The sequence below is a fragment of the Typopeltis vanoorti genome, chromosome 17 (genome assembly GCF_054136105.1).
Source record: "Typopeltis vanoorti isolate ZY-2024b chromosome 17, IOZ_Tvanoo_1.0, whole genome shotgun sequence".
Lineage (NCBI taxonomy): Eukaryota > Metazoa > Arthropoda > Arachnida > Uropygi > Thelyphonidae > Typopeltis > Typopeltis vanoorti.
The window spans coordinates 13,006,010-13,025,869 of record NC_143565.1 but is presented as its reverse complement, the minus strand read 5'-3'; the positions used below and the strand labels follow the sequence as shown (position 1 = coordinate 13,025,869).

The 19,860-nt window shown below is 35.8% G+C and overlaps 1 protein-coding gene across 1 annotated transcript; it reads left to right on the top strand.

Moving 5' to 3' along the window:
• Positions 1-4,304: 4,304 nt before the first annotated feature.
• On the top strand, positions 4,305-4,616 carry LOC150097164 (histone H4-like). The gene has a single exon (XM_090407221.1). The coding sequence runs from the start codon at positions 4,305-4,307 to the stop codon at positions 4,614-4,616; it is 312 nt and encodes a 103-aa protein (XP_090263347.1).
• The last annotated feature ends 15,244 nt before the right edge of the window (positions 4,617-19,860 follow it).

Below are 19,860 nucleotides of genomic sequence, written 5' to 3'. Positions count from 1 at the left end.
GCTCCCCTACTCTTCACAATATATGTGGCCGACATCCCGCAGAACCCAAGTACCACCATCACAGCCCTATACGCGGACGACACACCCATAATGACAAGATCTCTCCGCCCACACCTGGCGATCAGTCGTTTAGAGGAAACTATCACAACACTAGAGAAATGGTTCACGGTCTGGAGGATACAAGTAAATCCCCACAAAAGCACAGCTATACTATTCACCAGATGCAAAGCCCTCATCCAAGATGACATTCATCTCCTCGGAAAAAAGATACCTTGGCAGACTGAAGCCAGATACCTAGGAGTACAGCTTGACCATAAACTAAATTTCAACAGCCACATCAAACTCATAGGCACAAAGACATCCAGAGCCATAGCCCAGCTCTACCCCCTGATCAAACACAACAGCAAACTGAATACACGCAACAAGCTGCTACTGTACCAGATGGTAATACGACCAGTTATCACATATGCATCCCCTACATGGAGTCACACATCCAAATCCAACATCCTGAAACTACAGAGGATACAAAACAAGTGCCTGCGGATGATCCTGAATTCTCCATGGTTCGTCAGAAACACGCAAATCCATAGAGAAACCAGACCCCCCCAGACATCCATTTCCTCCTTCAGGACCAAGCCAAAAAATTCTTCAGCAAAGCACACTCTCATCCTAACCCACTAGTCAGACAAGCTTCCAGTTACAGTGAACATGACTATCACAAACATAAAAGACCCAAGGCAATCCTGTTCTCAGCAGAACAGAGCTAACCCCATAGTTTATAAAGTGCGAGCATAAGGCTCACAAACCCCAACTCCCCCATCAAGCTTCTAGACACAGACAAAGCGGAAAACAAAAAGCATTTTATGCTTCACCCAGCAAACCAGTAACGTTGTTGTTGTGCGCCGGTTAAGGATTGATTGAGTGATTGAGGATTTACGAAACCACAGATATCTGCAGACTCAAAATAACAACATTGCTGCTAAGAAAAAAGGCATCGGCAGGGCACTGCCAAAGATTCCAAAAGTTCGGACATGCACAAAAACTGTGCAGAGGAGCATACAGATGTCTGAAATGTGGCGAGGGACACAAGACCAACACCTGTACCAAACCACGCACAACTCCTGCACGATGTGCAAACTGTGGAGGACCTCACCCAGCCAATTACAAAGGATGTCTCTACCACCCAAAAAATCGAGATCGGCAAGAAATAACCCAGCTCCCACTCGCATTTATACCAAAAGCAATGAAACAGGTCACCCTTCAATCCGAAACACATCAACACAGGAAGGCACGAGACCCACAACCAAGATCAAACTTATGCAGAGGCTGCAAGTAATCGCATCCCCACCACCCATGAGCACACAAGCCCAGATTTAATGGCAGCCTTAACAGCTTCGCTGTACAACATGATGCAAGAATTTAGCAAAACAAACATCCAGAATCTCACCACCTTCCAGAAAGATACCCCCACAAGGAAGCCAAACCACCATAACAGCCACACAAGATGACCAAAAAATTCAAACCAAAGTCACTCAAGATAGTCGCATGGAATGCAAACGGATTGACAAACAATGTCCTGGAGCTGCAAGAATTCGCAACCAGACACGGTCCTGATATCATCTTAATTGAAGAAACCCACTTAAGGCCAGCAAACAACCCAAGAATATGTGGCTACACTACATACAGAAATGACAGACTTGGTGCAAGAGGAGGAGGCACTGCGATATGCATCAAAAGCTACCTAAATCACAACACAATACCCAATCCCAAAACCAGGAACCTGGAAGTAACCGGAGTGGAAGTGCATACCTATACTCACAACAGATCTGGATTCCATCCTAGGATTCAATGACTCCATTATCATAGCAGGGGACCTCAATGCCAAACACACATCTTGGTTTAGTTCATCAAACAACACCAAAGGCACCACATTATTCAACTATGCATAGATCAATTCTATGGTTGTGGCTGGTCCCACTGATCCCACCCACTACAGCCCTACAGGCAGCTCAGATGTGCTAGACATCGCCATTCTTAAAAATATTAAATACCAATACCAACTGAAAACAATAAACGAACTCTCTTCGGACAACGATCCCATAGTGCTCCAGCTAGGATCATCAGACCTACACTCTCCTCCACACACATTCATACTATGGGACAAGCTGGCAAATGTCCATCCACAGCACATCGGTCCCGTCCCAATCATCCGCAAAAAGAAAGAGATAGACAGCGATAAACAGTTTAACCAGCCAAATCCAGAAAGCAATGGAAGCAGTCAGGCAAACCATAGTCTACCACCCAACCAGCCACATCCCAGAGGAAATAATGGATCTAATAAGAGCAAAGAATAAAGCCAGAAAGCGATACCATAACACAAGAGCACCACAACACAAAAGATCACTCAACAACCTAAACAGACAGGTCCCACAGGCTCTTCATAAACATAGAAATCAAAAATGGGAAGACAAACTGACCAACATCAATGCTGAAGATCACTCTGTCTTCAAATTTCTAAGAGCTATCCGCACCAAACAACAAATCATATCCCCCATACAAACCAAAAAAGGAATAGTACACACAGATAAAGAGAAAGCTGAAGCACTAGCAGATAAACTGGAATCACAGTGTAATCCACCTTATACAAACTTAAACATCAACCTCATATAGAAGATACACCGTCAGGTTAAGACAACCTTACAACTGCAGAAAAATAACTCAGAACCCATCACTCCCACCACTCCGGCAGAAATAACGAACATCATAACCCATCTAAACAGCAAAAAGGCTCCAGGCCCAGATGGCATAAGCAACCGGATAATAAAACTTCTCCCAAGAAAGGCAATTATACATCTCGTCAACATAACTAACGCTGTCCTCAGATACCAACATTTCCCCACAGCCTGGAAGATCGCAAATATCATACCATTGAAGAAGCCGGGAAAGAACCCCCAACACCCTGAAAACTACAGACCAATCAGCTTGTTACCCAGCCTCGGAAAAGTGACCGAGAAAATGATACTCTCAAGGCTTCAAGCGGAAACAGACAAAATGGGAATAGTACCAAACGAGAAGTTCGGCTTCCGCAAGGGCCACAGCACAGTCCAACAAATACACCGGCTAGTGGAGATCATCATACAAGGCTACAACTGAAAACAACACACAGCTGCCATCTTCATCGATGCAGCGAAGGCATTCGAGAAAGTTTGGCATTAAGGCCTCCTGTACAAACTCATAAAATTTAACATGCCAGTTAAGTTAACGAAAATCATCCACTCGTACCTAAAAGAAAGACATATGCAAATAAAAATCAATGAAACACTATCATCCAGACGAAAGGTATCGGCAGGCGTTCCTCAGGGATCACTTCTGGCACCTGTCCTATTCTCAATCTTCATAGCGGACATCCCTCTGAACCCAAGAACAACAACCACAGCATTATACGCAGATGACACTGCAATACTGGCAAGATCTAGGAGTCCAAATCTGGCAATTACGAAACTACAAAGCAACATTCACATACTTGAAAAATGGCTGGCAGACTGGAGGATCCAAGAAAACCCTGAAAAAAGTTCAGCCGTTCTGTTTTCCAGAAAGAGAGTCCACAACATGGATGATATTCACCACTTAGGGGTCAAGATTCCATGGCAGAATGACATCAAATATCTCGGAGTAACACCCGAGAAAAAACTCAACTTCAACAATCACATAAAGTACACTGCCTCAAAGACATCGAAAGTGATCCGCAGCTCTACCCTATGATCAACAGGAAAAGCAAACTGTACATACAAACCAAGCTTCTCATCTACAAGATGGTAATACGCATCAACTGCATGGAGTCATACTACGAATACAAACATCCAAAAACTACAGAGAATACAGAACAAATGCCTGAGGATGATCTTAGACGCCCCTTGGTTCATCAGAAACTCACAAATCCACAGAGAAATGAACATCCCTTACATCTCCCCCCACTCATAGATCTTGCTGAGAAATTGTTCGCCACAACAAGCAACCATCCAAACCCGTTGATCAAGGAAGCCTCAGAATATAACGAAGAAAGACACAAACACAAAAGGCCAAAGTCCATCCTACGTCCAGCTAAATACAGCTAAACTCACAGCCATCAGGTGGCGAGCATAAAGCTCATTAAACAAGCCATTCAAAACACTCCCTTAACAGACAAAGGGGAAAACGAAAGCATATTTGCTTCACCCATCCAGCCAGTAATGTTATGCGTTATGCGCGCCTTAGTTAGTGTTAGGCAGCAGTTTTAATGTGTTTTGAGCTTTTGAATTTTGAAGATGTCAGGCAGAGGAAAAGGCGGTAAAGGTCTCGGAAAAGGAGGAGCCAAGCGTCATCGTAAGGTTCTTCGTGATAACATCCAAGGTATTACCAAACCTGCTATTCGTCGTCTCGCTCGTCGTGGTGGTGTCAAGCGTATTTCGGGTCTAATCTACGAGGAAACTCGAGGCGTCCTAAAAGTATTCTTGGAAAACGTCATCAGAGATGCAGTTACCTACACTGGGCATGCTAAAAGGAAGACTGTAACTGCTATGGATGTCGTATACGCTCTAAAACGTCAGGGAAAGACGCTGTATGGTTTCGGTGGTTGAAGATCATCTTCAGAAAAACGCCCTTTTCAGGGCCACCAAATGTTGATAAAGGGATTATCATACGTACAATTTTCTGTAAGTCCTTCGTTCTAAAAGTTATTTAATACCGCCATTTAATTAGTGGTAGTTTCAATTTGATTTTGAATTTTCACTTTCAATTTGATTTTGAATTTTAAGTAAGTTTGCTTCTGATAACAGCACGCAATTCAGGGCATGCGCACAGTGGGATTTAGCTGAACTTAACGGAAGCAGGGCCGTCCCGTGTAATAGCGTGTTATGCTGCTCCTTCCCTCTAAATTTCAATGTCTTAAAACTTTGCTCACTTGTAGATACTAGATAAATGCCCACAATCGTTATATCCGTCATCCATGAGTGAAATTTTTACTAGATTGCAACAGGAACAAAATACAGAATAAGTTTTAAAAGAGGTATACCGTGAGTAGACATCGATACAAATGACGTAAAAAACTCACGTACAAAGATAATTTTTCTCTACTTCTTCCTAACATGGAATATAGGCCATGTGGTCTGTTCCGGTCTCATGCCATCTCTTTCTTGGTCTTCCAATTCTTCTTTTTCCACTTATTTTGTATCTGTATAATATTTTTGGTAGTCTGCTGTTGTCCATTCGATTTAAATGTTCTAGCCATTTTTGTTTATACTGTCTTATGTAGTAATTAATTGGTTTTATTTTTAGGGATTGTAAGATTTCTTCATTTGTTTTGTGGTCCCACTTGGTATATTCAGCTGTTTTTCTGAGGAACTTCATTTCTGCTGTTTGAATTCGTTTTTCATCTTTCCTTTTCATGGTCCATGTTTCGCTTCCGTATAGTAGAGTTGGTTTTGACAAGACATTATATAGTCTGATTCTAGTGTGTTTTTGTACCAGGGATGGCTTAAATATATTATTTATTATGCCATTTACTTTGACAGAGTTTGATATTTTAGTGTCTATGTCTTTTTCTTCTTCGTATGATAGATCACATCCCAAGTATCTGAAAGTGTTTACTTGTTCTAGTATTTTATTATCTATCACTATTTTACTTCTTATTGGGTTTTCTCCTTTGAATGCGATTATTTTTGTTTTTTCTTTGGATATTTTCATATTATATTGCTTTGAGATATCATTTAATGATTTTAATGATCTTTGTAAGTCATCTTCTGATGTAGCTAATACTATTTGATCATCTGCAAATAGTAGTGTATCTATCTTCATTTGCATACCAAATGGGTTATGCTGTTTCCAGATTGTTAATATTTCATTTATATATATATTGAAAAGCAGAGGTGAGAGGGTACATCCTAGTCGTACTCCTCTTGATATATCTTTCCATTCTGAGGTGTGTTCTAATTTAACTGCTATTTTATTTCCTGTATATATTTCTTGAATAGATTGTAAAAGTTGGTTTGGTATGTTTAAATTGGTTAATATTTTAAACAATTTTTGCCGACTAATTTTGTCAAAAGCTTTTTCATAATCAATAAACGCCACATGTGTTTCTTTTTGAAATTCTCTTCTCTTTTCTGTTAATAATTTAAAGTAAAAATTGGATCTATGCAGGATCGGCCTTTTCGGAAGCCATTTTGTTCTTCTAGTAATTTCTTTTCTACAATGCTGCTTAGTTTCTCTTTTAATATTCCTGCATATATTTTATATCATGTATTCAGCAGGCTAATTCCCCTATAAGTATTGCAATTGTCTTTGTTTCCTTTTTTATAGATTGGGATGACCACCAGTGCTTTTTTCCAAGAGTTAGGGGTTTTTCCGGACATCCAAACCATATTAAAAAATTTCAAAATTCTTTCATTAAATTTTTCACCTGCATTTTTGTATAGTTCTAAATTTATATTGTCTTCTCCTGGCGTTTTCCTATTTTTCATCTTCTTTATTATATTTTTCAGTTCTAACATTGTGATATTTTCTATTAGGTCATTCTTTGTCTTATAAAATTTTAATTCATTGTTCTCATCTGTCCAGAGATTTTGAAAATAGGTCACCCATTTTTCTAAATCTATTGTTTGTATTTTTATCTTTTCTTTTATTTCTTTATTCATGTATTTTATCATTTTATAGGTTTTGGGTTGTGGCTTAAATAAATCCTTTTCTTGTTCTGTTACGAAATTGTTCTATCTTTCTCTATGTTTTTTCCTTACTTCTCATTTTGCAATTGCACTATTTCTTTTATACTCTATTTCTGCTTCTATTGTTTTGGAATTTAGCCATTTCTAGTAACCGTCCTTTTTGGTTTTTATTATATTTTCTATTTCTTTGTTCCAGTCTCGTAATCCTCTTTTTCTAATCCATTTGTGCTTTATTCCTAAGGTTTCTGTTGCTGCTTTTGTGAGAATTTGTTTCAAATTTTCCCATTCATCTTCTATGTTACTTGATTCATGTGTGGTTTCTGTTTTTAAGTTTGTGCATTTTTGATATTGTAGTCTAACTTGAGGATCCTGTAATGAAGAAATTTTGTAGCTTGGCTGGTAAGAATTTTCAATTCTATGTGTTTTTAGCTACTTTGGTTTAAAACGAATTTTTGCTGATACCATATAATGATCAGAGTTTAATTCAAAGCCTCGATATGCTCTTACGTCTAAAATTAACTCCGCTAATTTAAAATTTGTGATAACGTGGTCAATTACTGATTTGTATCCTCTGGCTGACCAAGTATATTTATGTATTTCCTTGTGTTTAAACATTGAATTCATTATTCTCATATTATTATAAATGACAAAATCGCGCAATCTGCGACCATTTTGATTACATGTATCTTCGAGAAATTTACCTATGTTTGTTTTGTATTTTTTGTTTCCTATTCTGGCATTTAAATCTCCTGCTAACAGTAAATAGTCAGTTTTGTTTGTTTTATCTATGGCATTCTGTAATTCTTTATAAAATATATTACTGTCTTCTTCTTTTCCATCTTCTGGTGCATATGCACCAATTATTGTTATGTGGCCTCTTAATGTCTTGAGTCAAATTTCTATTAGTCTTTCATTCAAATAGTTGTAATATACAATATTGTTCTTTAGGGATTTATGTACCATAATCATTATACCTGCTTTTGCTCTTTCTTCTTTTTTACCCCACTGTAGATTTGTATATAGTTGTTTGTTTCTTTTGTACCTTTTTGTTTTTTCTTTGTTTCTGTTACTAAACTTATCTTTATGTTAGCTTGGTTTAGTTGTTTATCAAGTTCTTCTTCTTTGTGTGCAATGTTTCTCACATTTCATGTTACAATCGTCATTATGTGTTCCTTTTTCCAATTTCGTTTACCGTTTCCTGGGTTGTGGTCTTTCCCTGACAGTCCGTCTGGCTTTTCTTTGCATGAAACTTGAAAGTATTTTGAATTTCCCCAGGGCAGGTTACTAACCTGTCGCTGGGTATGTCCAGTGGTAGGGCTGCTACCTAACGCCTCTGGACAGGCAGATCTAACAGCATTTACTCTGTTAAGGTTATACCGCCTTATTGACCTCTCAATAATCAAAATTGACCTCTTTAGTTATCTTACACCAGCTACTTAGGTGGCGCTTTTTTGGAATTGTCAGTTATTGTTTAATTTGAGCTTAATGTACTGAAGATGCCTTTGACACAGGCGAAAATTATACTATTAAATAATCTTTGTACGTGAGTTTTCCGTTATTTTGTATCGAAAATATACAATCTTTAGAATGCACTAACACTGACCGATTAAGATTAAAGTTCTCCATTGCTTAGTTCCCTAGTGTAATGATTTAATGAATAGTTCCGTTATTAGATCCGAAAACGAAATCACTTTTTGATCTCACCGGCTGACCTTTCAGTACGATTTCCAGTCTTTCGGCATCATTTAAGGGGATTCCAACTTGCTGGACCAATGTTCATCACTTAAATTTTTTGAAGAGAAAGATGTTAAATAAGTTTCGTTTTCGCGCTCATCGTTCCTAATGTTATTAATATCGATATTACTGGGATCGCCATTAGAAATACTTGCCACGAGCTCGGATTTTTTTATTTCAGTCCATTCGCTTATATTTTTTTTGGCGTGGTGTTAGCTGTTTTAGTTTATACATTATATATTTATGCAAATCATCGCTTTGTTTCGGAATATCTCGTTCTTTTCCGATTTTTGTTTGCGATATTCTGCGTCTGAGAGTATTTTTCTTTTAACGGAAGTGTTCGAATATTAAAAGCCAATGCCTAATAACTACCAAAAGAATATTAATAACAATCACGACACACTGTTAAAGAATTAATGAAATGAAATGAAATATTTTATAGTTGAAATGTTCTGAGGGGAATAATATTCGTGAAGGTGTCGAAAACCTCAGACTCAGAATAACGTGAAGCAAATGTCAGTGACCAAGCGGTGCATTTATGGAAGTATTCATGAAGTACCAGACTTTTCAGATATCGAAATCTTTCAACATTCGGGAAAAGGAATACCGCGGTTTATGACAGGTCATAAAGATTACTTGGGCTGAGTATCCTCTGTTCTCAAAACTGAACGGAATAACATCTATGTTGCAAATATCAGTGACAATAGCAAAGAAATTTTTCCACTGAAATTGATGAACAAGGAAGTCTGTATCCGGTTATACATTGAGTAATACCAATACTGTTTCTTCGAAAGTTCGCAATTCAGTGTGTATGTGCTTGCTTCGAAACCAGAGTGCTCTGATTTTTTAAAAGTAGTAGGCCTAGAGATTTAAATTTTAATATAAATACTAGACGATTTGACTATTTAGCTATTTTGATTTTCTCATTATCAAATTCCTGCCATGTACCCTCAAGGGGTGTACAGGATATGACAGTACTACATGAAAAAATTACATCATTACTAACTTCCTATCTACAATTTTCCTCCAAATCAGTCTGTTACTTGTCAAGACTCCAACATTATCAGATCTTATATTTTTATCATCTAAAGCACTTTGTACCGTATCAATCCACCTATATCTTGGTCTTCCTCTGGGTCGTTTTCCTGCCAACCTGGCAGAGAACACTTGTTTTGCTAATCTTTCCTCTCCCATTCTTTAAGTGACCATACCACCTGAGATTGGCTCTGCTAATGCATTCCTGGATGCTGACAATGCCAAGTTCTTTCCTAATATCCTCATTTTTAATATGATATTGCCATTGATACCATCTGTTCACGCCTCTAATCTTTCTCAGGACTCTCATATCTGCAGTCTCTAGTCTTTGGTCAAGTGTTTTACTTCTGACCCAGCTCTCAGATCCATAAGTTAAAACTGGTTTGAACACTGTCTTTTTCCAAATACAGCTAATTTAGTGTTCCGACTAATTTTTCTCTTATTCCATATGAATTTATTCAATTGACTTCCCACCATTCCAGCTTTGCTGATTCTGTTGTCTATTTCTATATTTAATTTACCATCTTCAGTAAAAATTGTGCCTAAGTAGCTGAAATGTTTTACTTCTTCCACAGGTTTTCTCCATTTACAACACAGTTGACATTTTCAATGATTCTGCCTATTTTCATTGTCTTTGTCTTTTTATTGCTGACCTTCATACCATATCTATTACAACAGCTATTCAATTTAGTCAGAGAATCTTGCAGACTTGTAGCGGATTTATTTAGAAGTATAACATCATCCGCATAAAGCAAAGAGCTGATATTAACAACTCCAATTTTGATATCAGGTTTAATACCACTTTCCTTAATAATGTGATCCATATAGATAATGAATAACAGAGGGGATAATGTACATCCTTGTCTCACACCAGATTTAACATTAAACCATCTTCCTGTACTTCCTTCAATTCTAACTGCTGACTTACAACTCAAATAAAGACAAAGTATTGCTTGATATAATGTCCCATTGACACCATATAACTGCAGCGTATTGAATAGCTTCTCTCTTGGCACCTTATCATATGCCTTTTGATTTTCTCTGAGTCGTTTATTTTAATAGCTCCGAAAAAACTTTCTGGGCATCACTATGTGTATTAATCTATCAAAAGCGAAATAAATATTCATTAAATCCAAATTAACATTAATAAATAATTAGGTTAAAAGATTAAAAAAAATAGAATGAGAAGTATTTGGTTTTCTTAAAATAAACGAGTAACAGCAAAATAAGAATAATTTCATTGAAAAATATTTTCTTAATGACTGCGACAACTACTTTCAACTATCTTATAATTATGTAAATACACTTGTCTACTTCATTACAAATACCATGTTATGCATGTGTACGAACGACACTTACCTCGGATTCACATAAAGAAAATAAAAAAAGACAGAAAAAGACTGAAAAAAAATTGTATGTATCGCACAATTAAGAATTATTCAACTGCGGCTCTGATTTTTTTTTATTTTTATTTGTAGCAATTGGCATAATAATTCCAGATGTAACTAAAAACAGGAGGCAATAATAACAATTACTTCTTCTGCAGCTTATCCCACATTAAGTAGGTCGCTGAACGATAACTTTCTAACATCCACTTTTTTTTTACTCAACATTTTAGCCACAAAGTGTCTAGAATATTAATGATCAAAAAATGCAGCGAAAAATCAACCTAATTTATAAATAATATCCATAAAATAATATCCAATAATAAACTTGAAAATTAAATGCTCTGTTTATATTATATTGAAATTGCTCTTACTCATCTCTTTAGATAGCAATTTCAATAACTCAGCAATCCGTTCTTTCCTAAGAGGATTCTGGGAAATCACACACTGAAATATTCTTAAGAAAGTTGTGGATTAAAATGTATTTAATCCCTGGATTAAACTGCTAGGTCACTCAATGGCTGGTCAATAGAAGTGAAACATTTACTAAGAGAAAATTTCCAGTGGACATTTGAATTTAGTAGTAGTAATAAGAACAGTGGTCTAAAAACACCCCCACATACACACTATTTTATATATATATATATATATATATATATATATAGAAATATATATATATATAGAAATTCCAATTATTATTCTATGGTATCATTAGCAAAAGTCTGATAAAGAAAATTATTTTAAAGATTAGTAGACGTGAATGAAGAAAGCTGGATATTGCAGTAAAAGTGAGTTGATGCTGGTATAAAAGTTGTGAGATGAGGAAAAAATTCTTTTTATTTACCTTTAAGAAATGTATTCTTAAACAGTAGTATGCATTATTCCATGATTTAGAAGGAAGTGAGATTTGCAGACAGTCATTAGTTGTTCAGACTAGTGGTCTAAATTAGAAAAGTCCAAATTTTTTTGATGCAAGATATACTCTAACAAATGTACTACATCTAGGATGCCACTGTTGATTAACTAATAAGTTTTCATAATTTAAAAAAAAATCCTCTAACGCAAGGATCTAGTTACTAAGAGGAAAATGAAGCACATAGCATCTATACATCGCCTTAAACTCAATCACAGTCATGGCACCCACAACAGACCCTGGCAACTTTTTCCACTCATTCAACAATCTCCAAGTAAAAAACCTAGCTCTAACACCATTGCCCAGTTTCCATGCATGGCCCTTAGTCCTCCCACCACCAGTCTGTTTGAAAAATATCCTCTGAATTAATCTTATAGAAACCTTTCAGTAATTTGAATGTCTCAATCATATCACTCCCTTCCCTCCTATCAACCAATTTCTGCAACACACAAATCTTCAACCTGTTCTCATAAGGTTCAATTCATAGACCTGCTGTCATCTTGGTCACTTGCCTCTTGATCCTCTCTACCTCCTCCACATCAAGAAGAAACCCTGGCTCCCAGATCTGGGCACAGTAGTCAAGATAGTGTCTTATCAAGGCTCGATATATAGGAACAATTACTTGCTTGTCTCTGCTCGTCAAAGTATTCTTCAGTAACCAAGTGATTTGATGACTTCATTTAGCCACTTTTGCGATGCCCCCCTTAACTTCAACTCCCTATCCACCAACACTCCCAAGTCCCTGGCCCCATCAATCTCCTGGAGTACAGTTTCACCAATGTGATATACTGCTGCTCATCTTTTCACCCCAAAATGCATAACCTTGCACTTTGCCACATTAAATTGACATCCATTTTCCTTAGCCCAGTCCTCCAAACTATCCAAATCATCCTGCAAAATTTTGACATCCTGTGCACTCACTATAGCCATAACTTTGCATCATCAGCAAACAAATGAACACTTCCTCTCAGATCCGTTTTTATATCGTTAATGAACAAATTGAACAGTAATGGTTCAAGAACAGAACCCTGTGGCACACCAGTCACAGGCCATCTTTTGGACTATACTCCTGAATAAACCACTCTCTGATATCTCTCCATCAACCACCCTCCTATCCATCTCAGCAACCCTATATCCATCTCCATATGCTGCAGTTTACTGATTAGAATTCCATGTGGTATCCGCTTTTGCTTTTCTTACCACACTCGTTACCCTTCTGTTCTGCACTTTATACCATTCAGGAGCCTGCTAGTCACCTTTCTCCTTAAATTCCCTCCACAGTTGTCTCTTTTTTTGTAGCTCAGCCTTAATGGTGTTATTCATCCATTTAACCCCTACTTGATTTATTATTCGGACTCTAGGTATACAGTCAGCCATTGCCTCATGCAAACACTTCTTATCCACCTCCCATGCACTATCACCATCCAATCTTTGCAGTTTTACATATCATGGCACTGAGCCAAGCACACACCTAAGCTTGTCATAATTACCAGCCCGGTAATTCCACATGTACCCTGTCTTAATTGTAAATTCCATTCCTTTAGCCACCTCTCAAGTCATGACCTTATGGTCACTCTCACCAATTGGTGAGAGTGTGAATTGGTGAGAATGTGGCTGTAACGAACATGACCAACATGGTCATGTTCGTTACAGCCACATTCTCAGTTGCAATTACTAGGTCCAGCACTCTCTGCCCCCTGGTATTTTCCACTACATGCTGTCGCAGATAGTTATCCCTTAATAACTGCATAAAATCCAATTCTTTCCTCTCATATGTTCTCTCCTCTTTCTAATCACTGTTACCATAGTTGAAATCTCTCGTAATAATTACCCTCCTTCCACTCATTTCTTCTATTTGCTTATGCATACTCCGTCTATTCCATCACCTGGTCTATGGCAGCACCCAACTGTATATTTTATTCTGCTTGTCTCAATCTCATACCAAATAGCCTCAAATGTGCTCCTTTCTCTATCCTGCAGTTCCATTTCTATTCTCCTTGGCTGCAGCTCATCAGCTATCATCAATAACACTCCTTCCCCATTTTATTCACCCTGTCACTCCTGAACACACCATACCCCTCGCATTCAATCCCACTAGCAATATCATCTTCTGTCAACCATGTTTCACTAATGCCAATATCATGTGACCTAGAAGTGCAAATTAAGGCCAAAAATTCTTCCTTCTTGTTCCTAATACTTCTGGGATTAGTAAACATGAATTGCAGAAATCCATTTGTCCCATCGCTATTTTGATGCCTTATACTAACTATCCCATTCTGATTTGTTGTCCTTTGTATTTGATCGGGCATATTACACACATTCATACACTCAACCATCTCCCTAAAGTCTGCATATCTACACCCTCCCACCCAATAACCAATTTCCCTGATTCTGCATATCCACATAATTCAACAACACCATTTCAAGTCTCTGTAGACCAAATCCATTCAAATGTAAACCATCCATCTTATATAAATAAATTTTATATAAACCCATCGAACTGACTCCACACATCCACAAATGCAACACCACTCCTCCTGCATAATTCGAACATTAAGTCATTAGCAATTTTGGCCCTCCTCCGCAGCAGACTCACCATCCTACCTCTCTCACTCTTCTCATTTGCTAGCTCAAGTAATTTCTTCAAATCCTCTCTTAGCCATTTTGTCTCCTTTCAAATCATTCGTTCCTGCTACTATGATCAATTCTTTCACCCTCTGCTTTTGTATTATAATTGACTCGCTTACATCCTTAATGTTCGAACCAGATTGGTACGATTTTGTCAAACTCTCAAATGTGATAACATTTTTCATCATGGATCAAAATTTTATTGGCATTCTACTTTTTATCATGCAATTATTCCCCTACACCGTTAATCCTTGAACGTCGATTTAAGAGCCGTTAACGGATTAACTGTGGTGGAACAACCTTTGGTCACTTGAATTTACGTGTACCGTGTTACTTGGAATTTCCTTTACTGTCCTATGATATTTGATCTATTTTTTTTGCTGTGTAATTACTGTTTCTCTTCCCCAAAACAAAAAAGTATATTCTTCTATTCTTTTATATTTCAAATCAGCGAAACGATATAAGACAGATTTATGTTCTTTCACTTTACTGACAATATAGAATTTTTTTTCGCGAATTTTCAAATGATTATTTCGTTTAAATATTATGTCAAATATTTATATTTTTTTTAAATGACATTTATTGAAATAAATATAACTTGCTTTCTTTCCTTGCAAAATGCCATAATGGTATTTTTCATATGGATCGTCACATCTCAATTATTTCTTTCTTTTTTGAACACAAATAATGTTAAACTTCAACCTGAGGTTTCCGATTGCCTTTTTTTTTAACATCAAAATTTATATCCAATGATATTTTAGCAGGGACATACAGCCTTCGTCTTTTACTTAAAATTGCAACAGAATTTTATTTATTTAATTAATTTATTTATTTGTATGATGCACATTACTATAATATCCAGTGCGTGACCACTGAATATATGTGGAAAATATAATATGAAGGTACTGAATGATTCAGACTTTTTGCTGGTTGTGAAGATTTTACTATCCTCCCCTCCTCATCCGTCTCCTCTTCTGGAACTTTAAATTTCTAGTGGTTTGAAAGCTTTTACTCACACTGTTCAAAATCTGTTACTTCAATTTATTGTTTTTAATAAAGAAATAAAGCAATAATATTGATGTACCGTCGAAGCTTCTAATTCTGTACAATTCCTTTGAAATCTGAAATCAGCTGTCTATTGAAATTATTATAAGTTTTAGCAATACTATTATTTTTAATAATAAAACTTTATGCATAGCACACAAAAGAAAATTAGTATAGTTATTATTTTTTTAATTCTAAGTATTACTACGACTTAGAAATACACCATATTTATTATACTCGAAAAATATTCCTTTTAGCTGGAGGAAAAGCTAAAGACAGATTACTCTCATTGCTAGAAAAGAGAGAACGTTTCCCAGATATCACACTATATTGCTTCAAGCTGTAGTGAAAAATACATCAAGAATGTCTTTTTAATTTTCAGTTGCTGAATAGCAGACATTCTAACAGAAAAACTGACTTTTTTTTTTTTTTACAGGCTGATTGAGTATTTATGCCAAAATGATTTGATATTCAGTGACCAGTTCAACTTTCATTATCGAAAAATTGGAAATTATTTGATACAATTATCTTGAAAAAAAAATTTAAATTATTTAAAAGAAAATGAAAGATGAATATATGTTATATACAGTGGTATCTCGCTAATCCGAACTAATAAAAAACGTGCTCGTTCGGATTAGCAAATTTCCCTCCAAGAAACAACAATAACTAGCATTTAAGACAAAAATAATCAGATTTTAATGGTACATCACTGATAGTAACTGATAGAAAAAAAGCTACTGTACTGCAATGTAAAACAAAAAAATAATACAGTACACAAGTTTATTTTAGTAAAAAATTTAATTTCTTGTACCTGTATTGTTGAGGATTCTGATTTAATAAAATTGCATAGTTCAGTACGTAACTTAATTTGCGTAAAAATATCATTTACTTGTACACAACGCAAAAAAGTTTCATAAAATAACACACAAAAAATGTTTTTATTTCTTTGTCACTGATTTTCTTTTGTTTCTTCGAAGCTAAACTTTTTCAAATGCTTCTCGGAGCTGCATTAGCAACAAAATTTTGTGGAATAGCGTATCAATCTGCTTAGCACATATTAAAATTGTCAGCTGCCTCCTAACGTTTTACTTTTTTTGTCTTCGAGTTCTTCCATCATTATCATCGTCTTCTAATGAATTAGAAGACGATGACGACAATGATTCTACATAATATACCACAAATATGTAGCATCATACTTATAATTTCAGCACATCTGATTTGATTTCACTTTGGGTTCTACCTGCAATCCATTCCGTAACATCTGTTGGTGAAATTTCATCATCTGGATTTATATTTTTAACCAAATTATGCACGTTTTGAATTTCCCCTTTTTGTGCATATTTGTCATTCATGCCAATAATACAGTACGTACTATACTGTATAAAAAAGCAAACCTGAACAATACATCAAAATAGGCCTCCAACCGTACAATCGACAGTACGAAAAAAATACTGTACTGTAATAATAATAAAATAAATAATAATAGTACACAAAATAGTAATACGTAATAACAACACTTTTTTTTTTTCAAACTGCAGTTCGAATTACTGGAAGATTCGGACTAAAGTTTGGATTAGCGAGATACCGCTATAATTTTTTTTTTGGGGGGGGTTAAGCTAACGAAAATTATTGAGAACGTGAGAGGAGAACAAGACCAGTAGACATTAAAAGGCCACAACAATAGCCGAATAAACACAGAAATCTATTTTGCTTTGCTATTTTTTTTTTGCACCGTTCGGTTTGATTTAAAGATATTGGAACTATTTTATTCTCATATTACTTTTGAATGAAAAAACTGTTATTAAACATGAATCTCCCCCAATATCACAATTTAATGAATTATAATTATCAGAAATAATATAAATGAGAAAATTTACAGTTTGCTAATTTATAATAATCACAATTTAATTTCAGTATCGGAATATTAAAAGTTCTCTGGTACAATTACTTTGGAAAAATCAAGAATTCAAACAAAAAGGAAGAGCATATATATATATATATATATATATATGATGTTATCTATTAGTATTTCTCTGGGTATAAGAGGTGATAATTTCGGGATGGGGAGGGGTGTCATCCATCAAAGGTGAAATACAATGTTAATTCAGTTATGAAAATTTTAGAAATAGAAATTCTTGTTGACGCATGCACCTATACATATTTCGAATGATAAACTTTGGGGAAAGAATAGCTACTTCAAGACTGCTGCATAATATCAAAATTAGCCGAAAATATGTACAACAGTTGACTTCATATCCGCCGTTTATTTCGATTTGTAGTGAGATTAGAGAAAATCCTTGTGATTAGAGAAAATCCTAATCACAAGAAAGTTCAATGCAAAAACCCTACAAATTAATTTGTAAAAATTATGCATTAAGTGATATGATTCAAGATTTGCGAATGATTCTCTATAAAGCCAAATCGTAAAAAAGTGCGAATTTTCGAGCGATCTCCGAACTATCCTTCGAACTAAGGTTTTTCATAAAAAGTATAACTTAATTTGGAACAGATGGATGCTGCTTAAGTTTCGGAAAAAAGTGTTGTTATTACGTATTATTATTTTGTGTACAATAGTACACAAAATAATAATACGTAATAACAACACTTTGCTTTTTTATACAGTATAGTACGTACTATATTATTGGCATGAATGACAAATATACACAAAAAGAATTTATGAAATAATTGTTTGACAAATATAATTATCTTGAATCAAGTTCTGGGAGAATAAAATGTATTAGCGATTAAAAGAATTAGCAGAAAATTTATAGTGATATTGATCTTCCATAATGATACAACATGAACTGAAGAAAGTCTAAAAGGATTTCTTATTTTGCACTAGCATTAAAAACTACAATTATACGATAAAAACAAGCAGCAAAAATGAATATAACCCGTAGGTATTTATTCTAATATAAAATAGATTCCGGTAACCGACCCAATGGCAAGCAACTGCGTTTCTTGCTATATGCACCTGAAAGTAGCTATGTAGGACAGGTAAGCTAGTTAAGTGTTCTTTTCAGCATGAAGGATTATCACATATTTAAACTGACAAGACATCGAACTCCTCTTGTTATTCATGTGCATTGAACAGGTGGTCTGAATCTTATCATAGGTTGACACGCTTAGGTACATTAATTTTATGGAATAGAGGACTTCCTGTTAGTTTTATATTTTAAGGAAAGAACAATATATCTAAAATGGAGCAGGAGCCTCACAAAATTTTCAGCAACCTCTGATTTTTATAATAATATTTTTATAATATATATATATATATTATAAAAATTATATAAAATTATAACAACAATATATATATATATATATATTGTTGTTTGTGAGGTGTAAGGTTTAGAATGCTGACTAGTAGATAGTAACACCCCAGCTTGCGCATAATATGCCTTTTAGTAAAGATTGCCATGCTCTTAACCCTCCATGTCGGAAATACTCAGAAAATACTTAATGAACATTTCGACTATATCTTCAGCATATGTGATTTATGTTCCATCTTCAGTAACTAGAATCAGTCTTCCACATTATACCTTTCTCTAGTTTCTTTTTTGTCTTGCTGCACAGTTAATCTTTTACATACAGGGTGTTCGGGATAAATTTGACATATTTATAATTAATTATATTTTTCCGTAAGTTACATGTATTAACACACACTTCTCTTCATTTAAAAGTTTGGACCCTTCTTCATTCATATACAAGATGTCAGAAAGGATGGATAGCTGGAACCCACCTGAATCATGGAAGAGAATAACTTGTATCATGATGATTCGTGCCCGCCATCAAAATAAGGATATTACGACTGCTGCCCAATGCTCCCTGAATACAGTAAAAACAATCAGGCATGAACTAGAGACTTGCAATGGTGACTACGAGGATGTAGCAAGAAGAAAGATCCCTAGCAGACGATCTGATTGCGTTCGTACAGCAGAATTCCTCGCAAATCTGCAGGAACAGGTGTTGAAGAACCCTGGCATTGGAATTCGGGCTTTGTTCGTGGAGTTGCTAACTGTAGTCAAGCCCTGGATAACAAGGGTAGCCAATGGTAGGCCGTATGTATGGCAGCAGGATTCGGCCCCTTGCCACACCTCTGGGAAAAGTCAAAAATGGTTGTCTGAAAATTTCTACGACTTCACCAGTCCAAATGTTTGGCCTCCAAACTCCCCAGACCTTAACCCCATGGATTATTTTGTATGGGGCGCAGTTGAAAAACACACCAATCGCACTTCCAGTAATACAAAAGCCCAGTTAATGGATAAAATTAAAACAGTTTTTGCGGCCCTTCCCAGGGAGACTGTAGCATCAGCTTGTTCGAGGTTCCGAAGCAGAATTGAAGCTGTGATCGATGCTAATGGTGGTTATTTTGAGTAAATCTTGTTGATAGTATTGTAATTAACTCTGCCTGTAATTTTTTTTG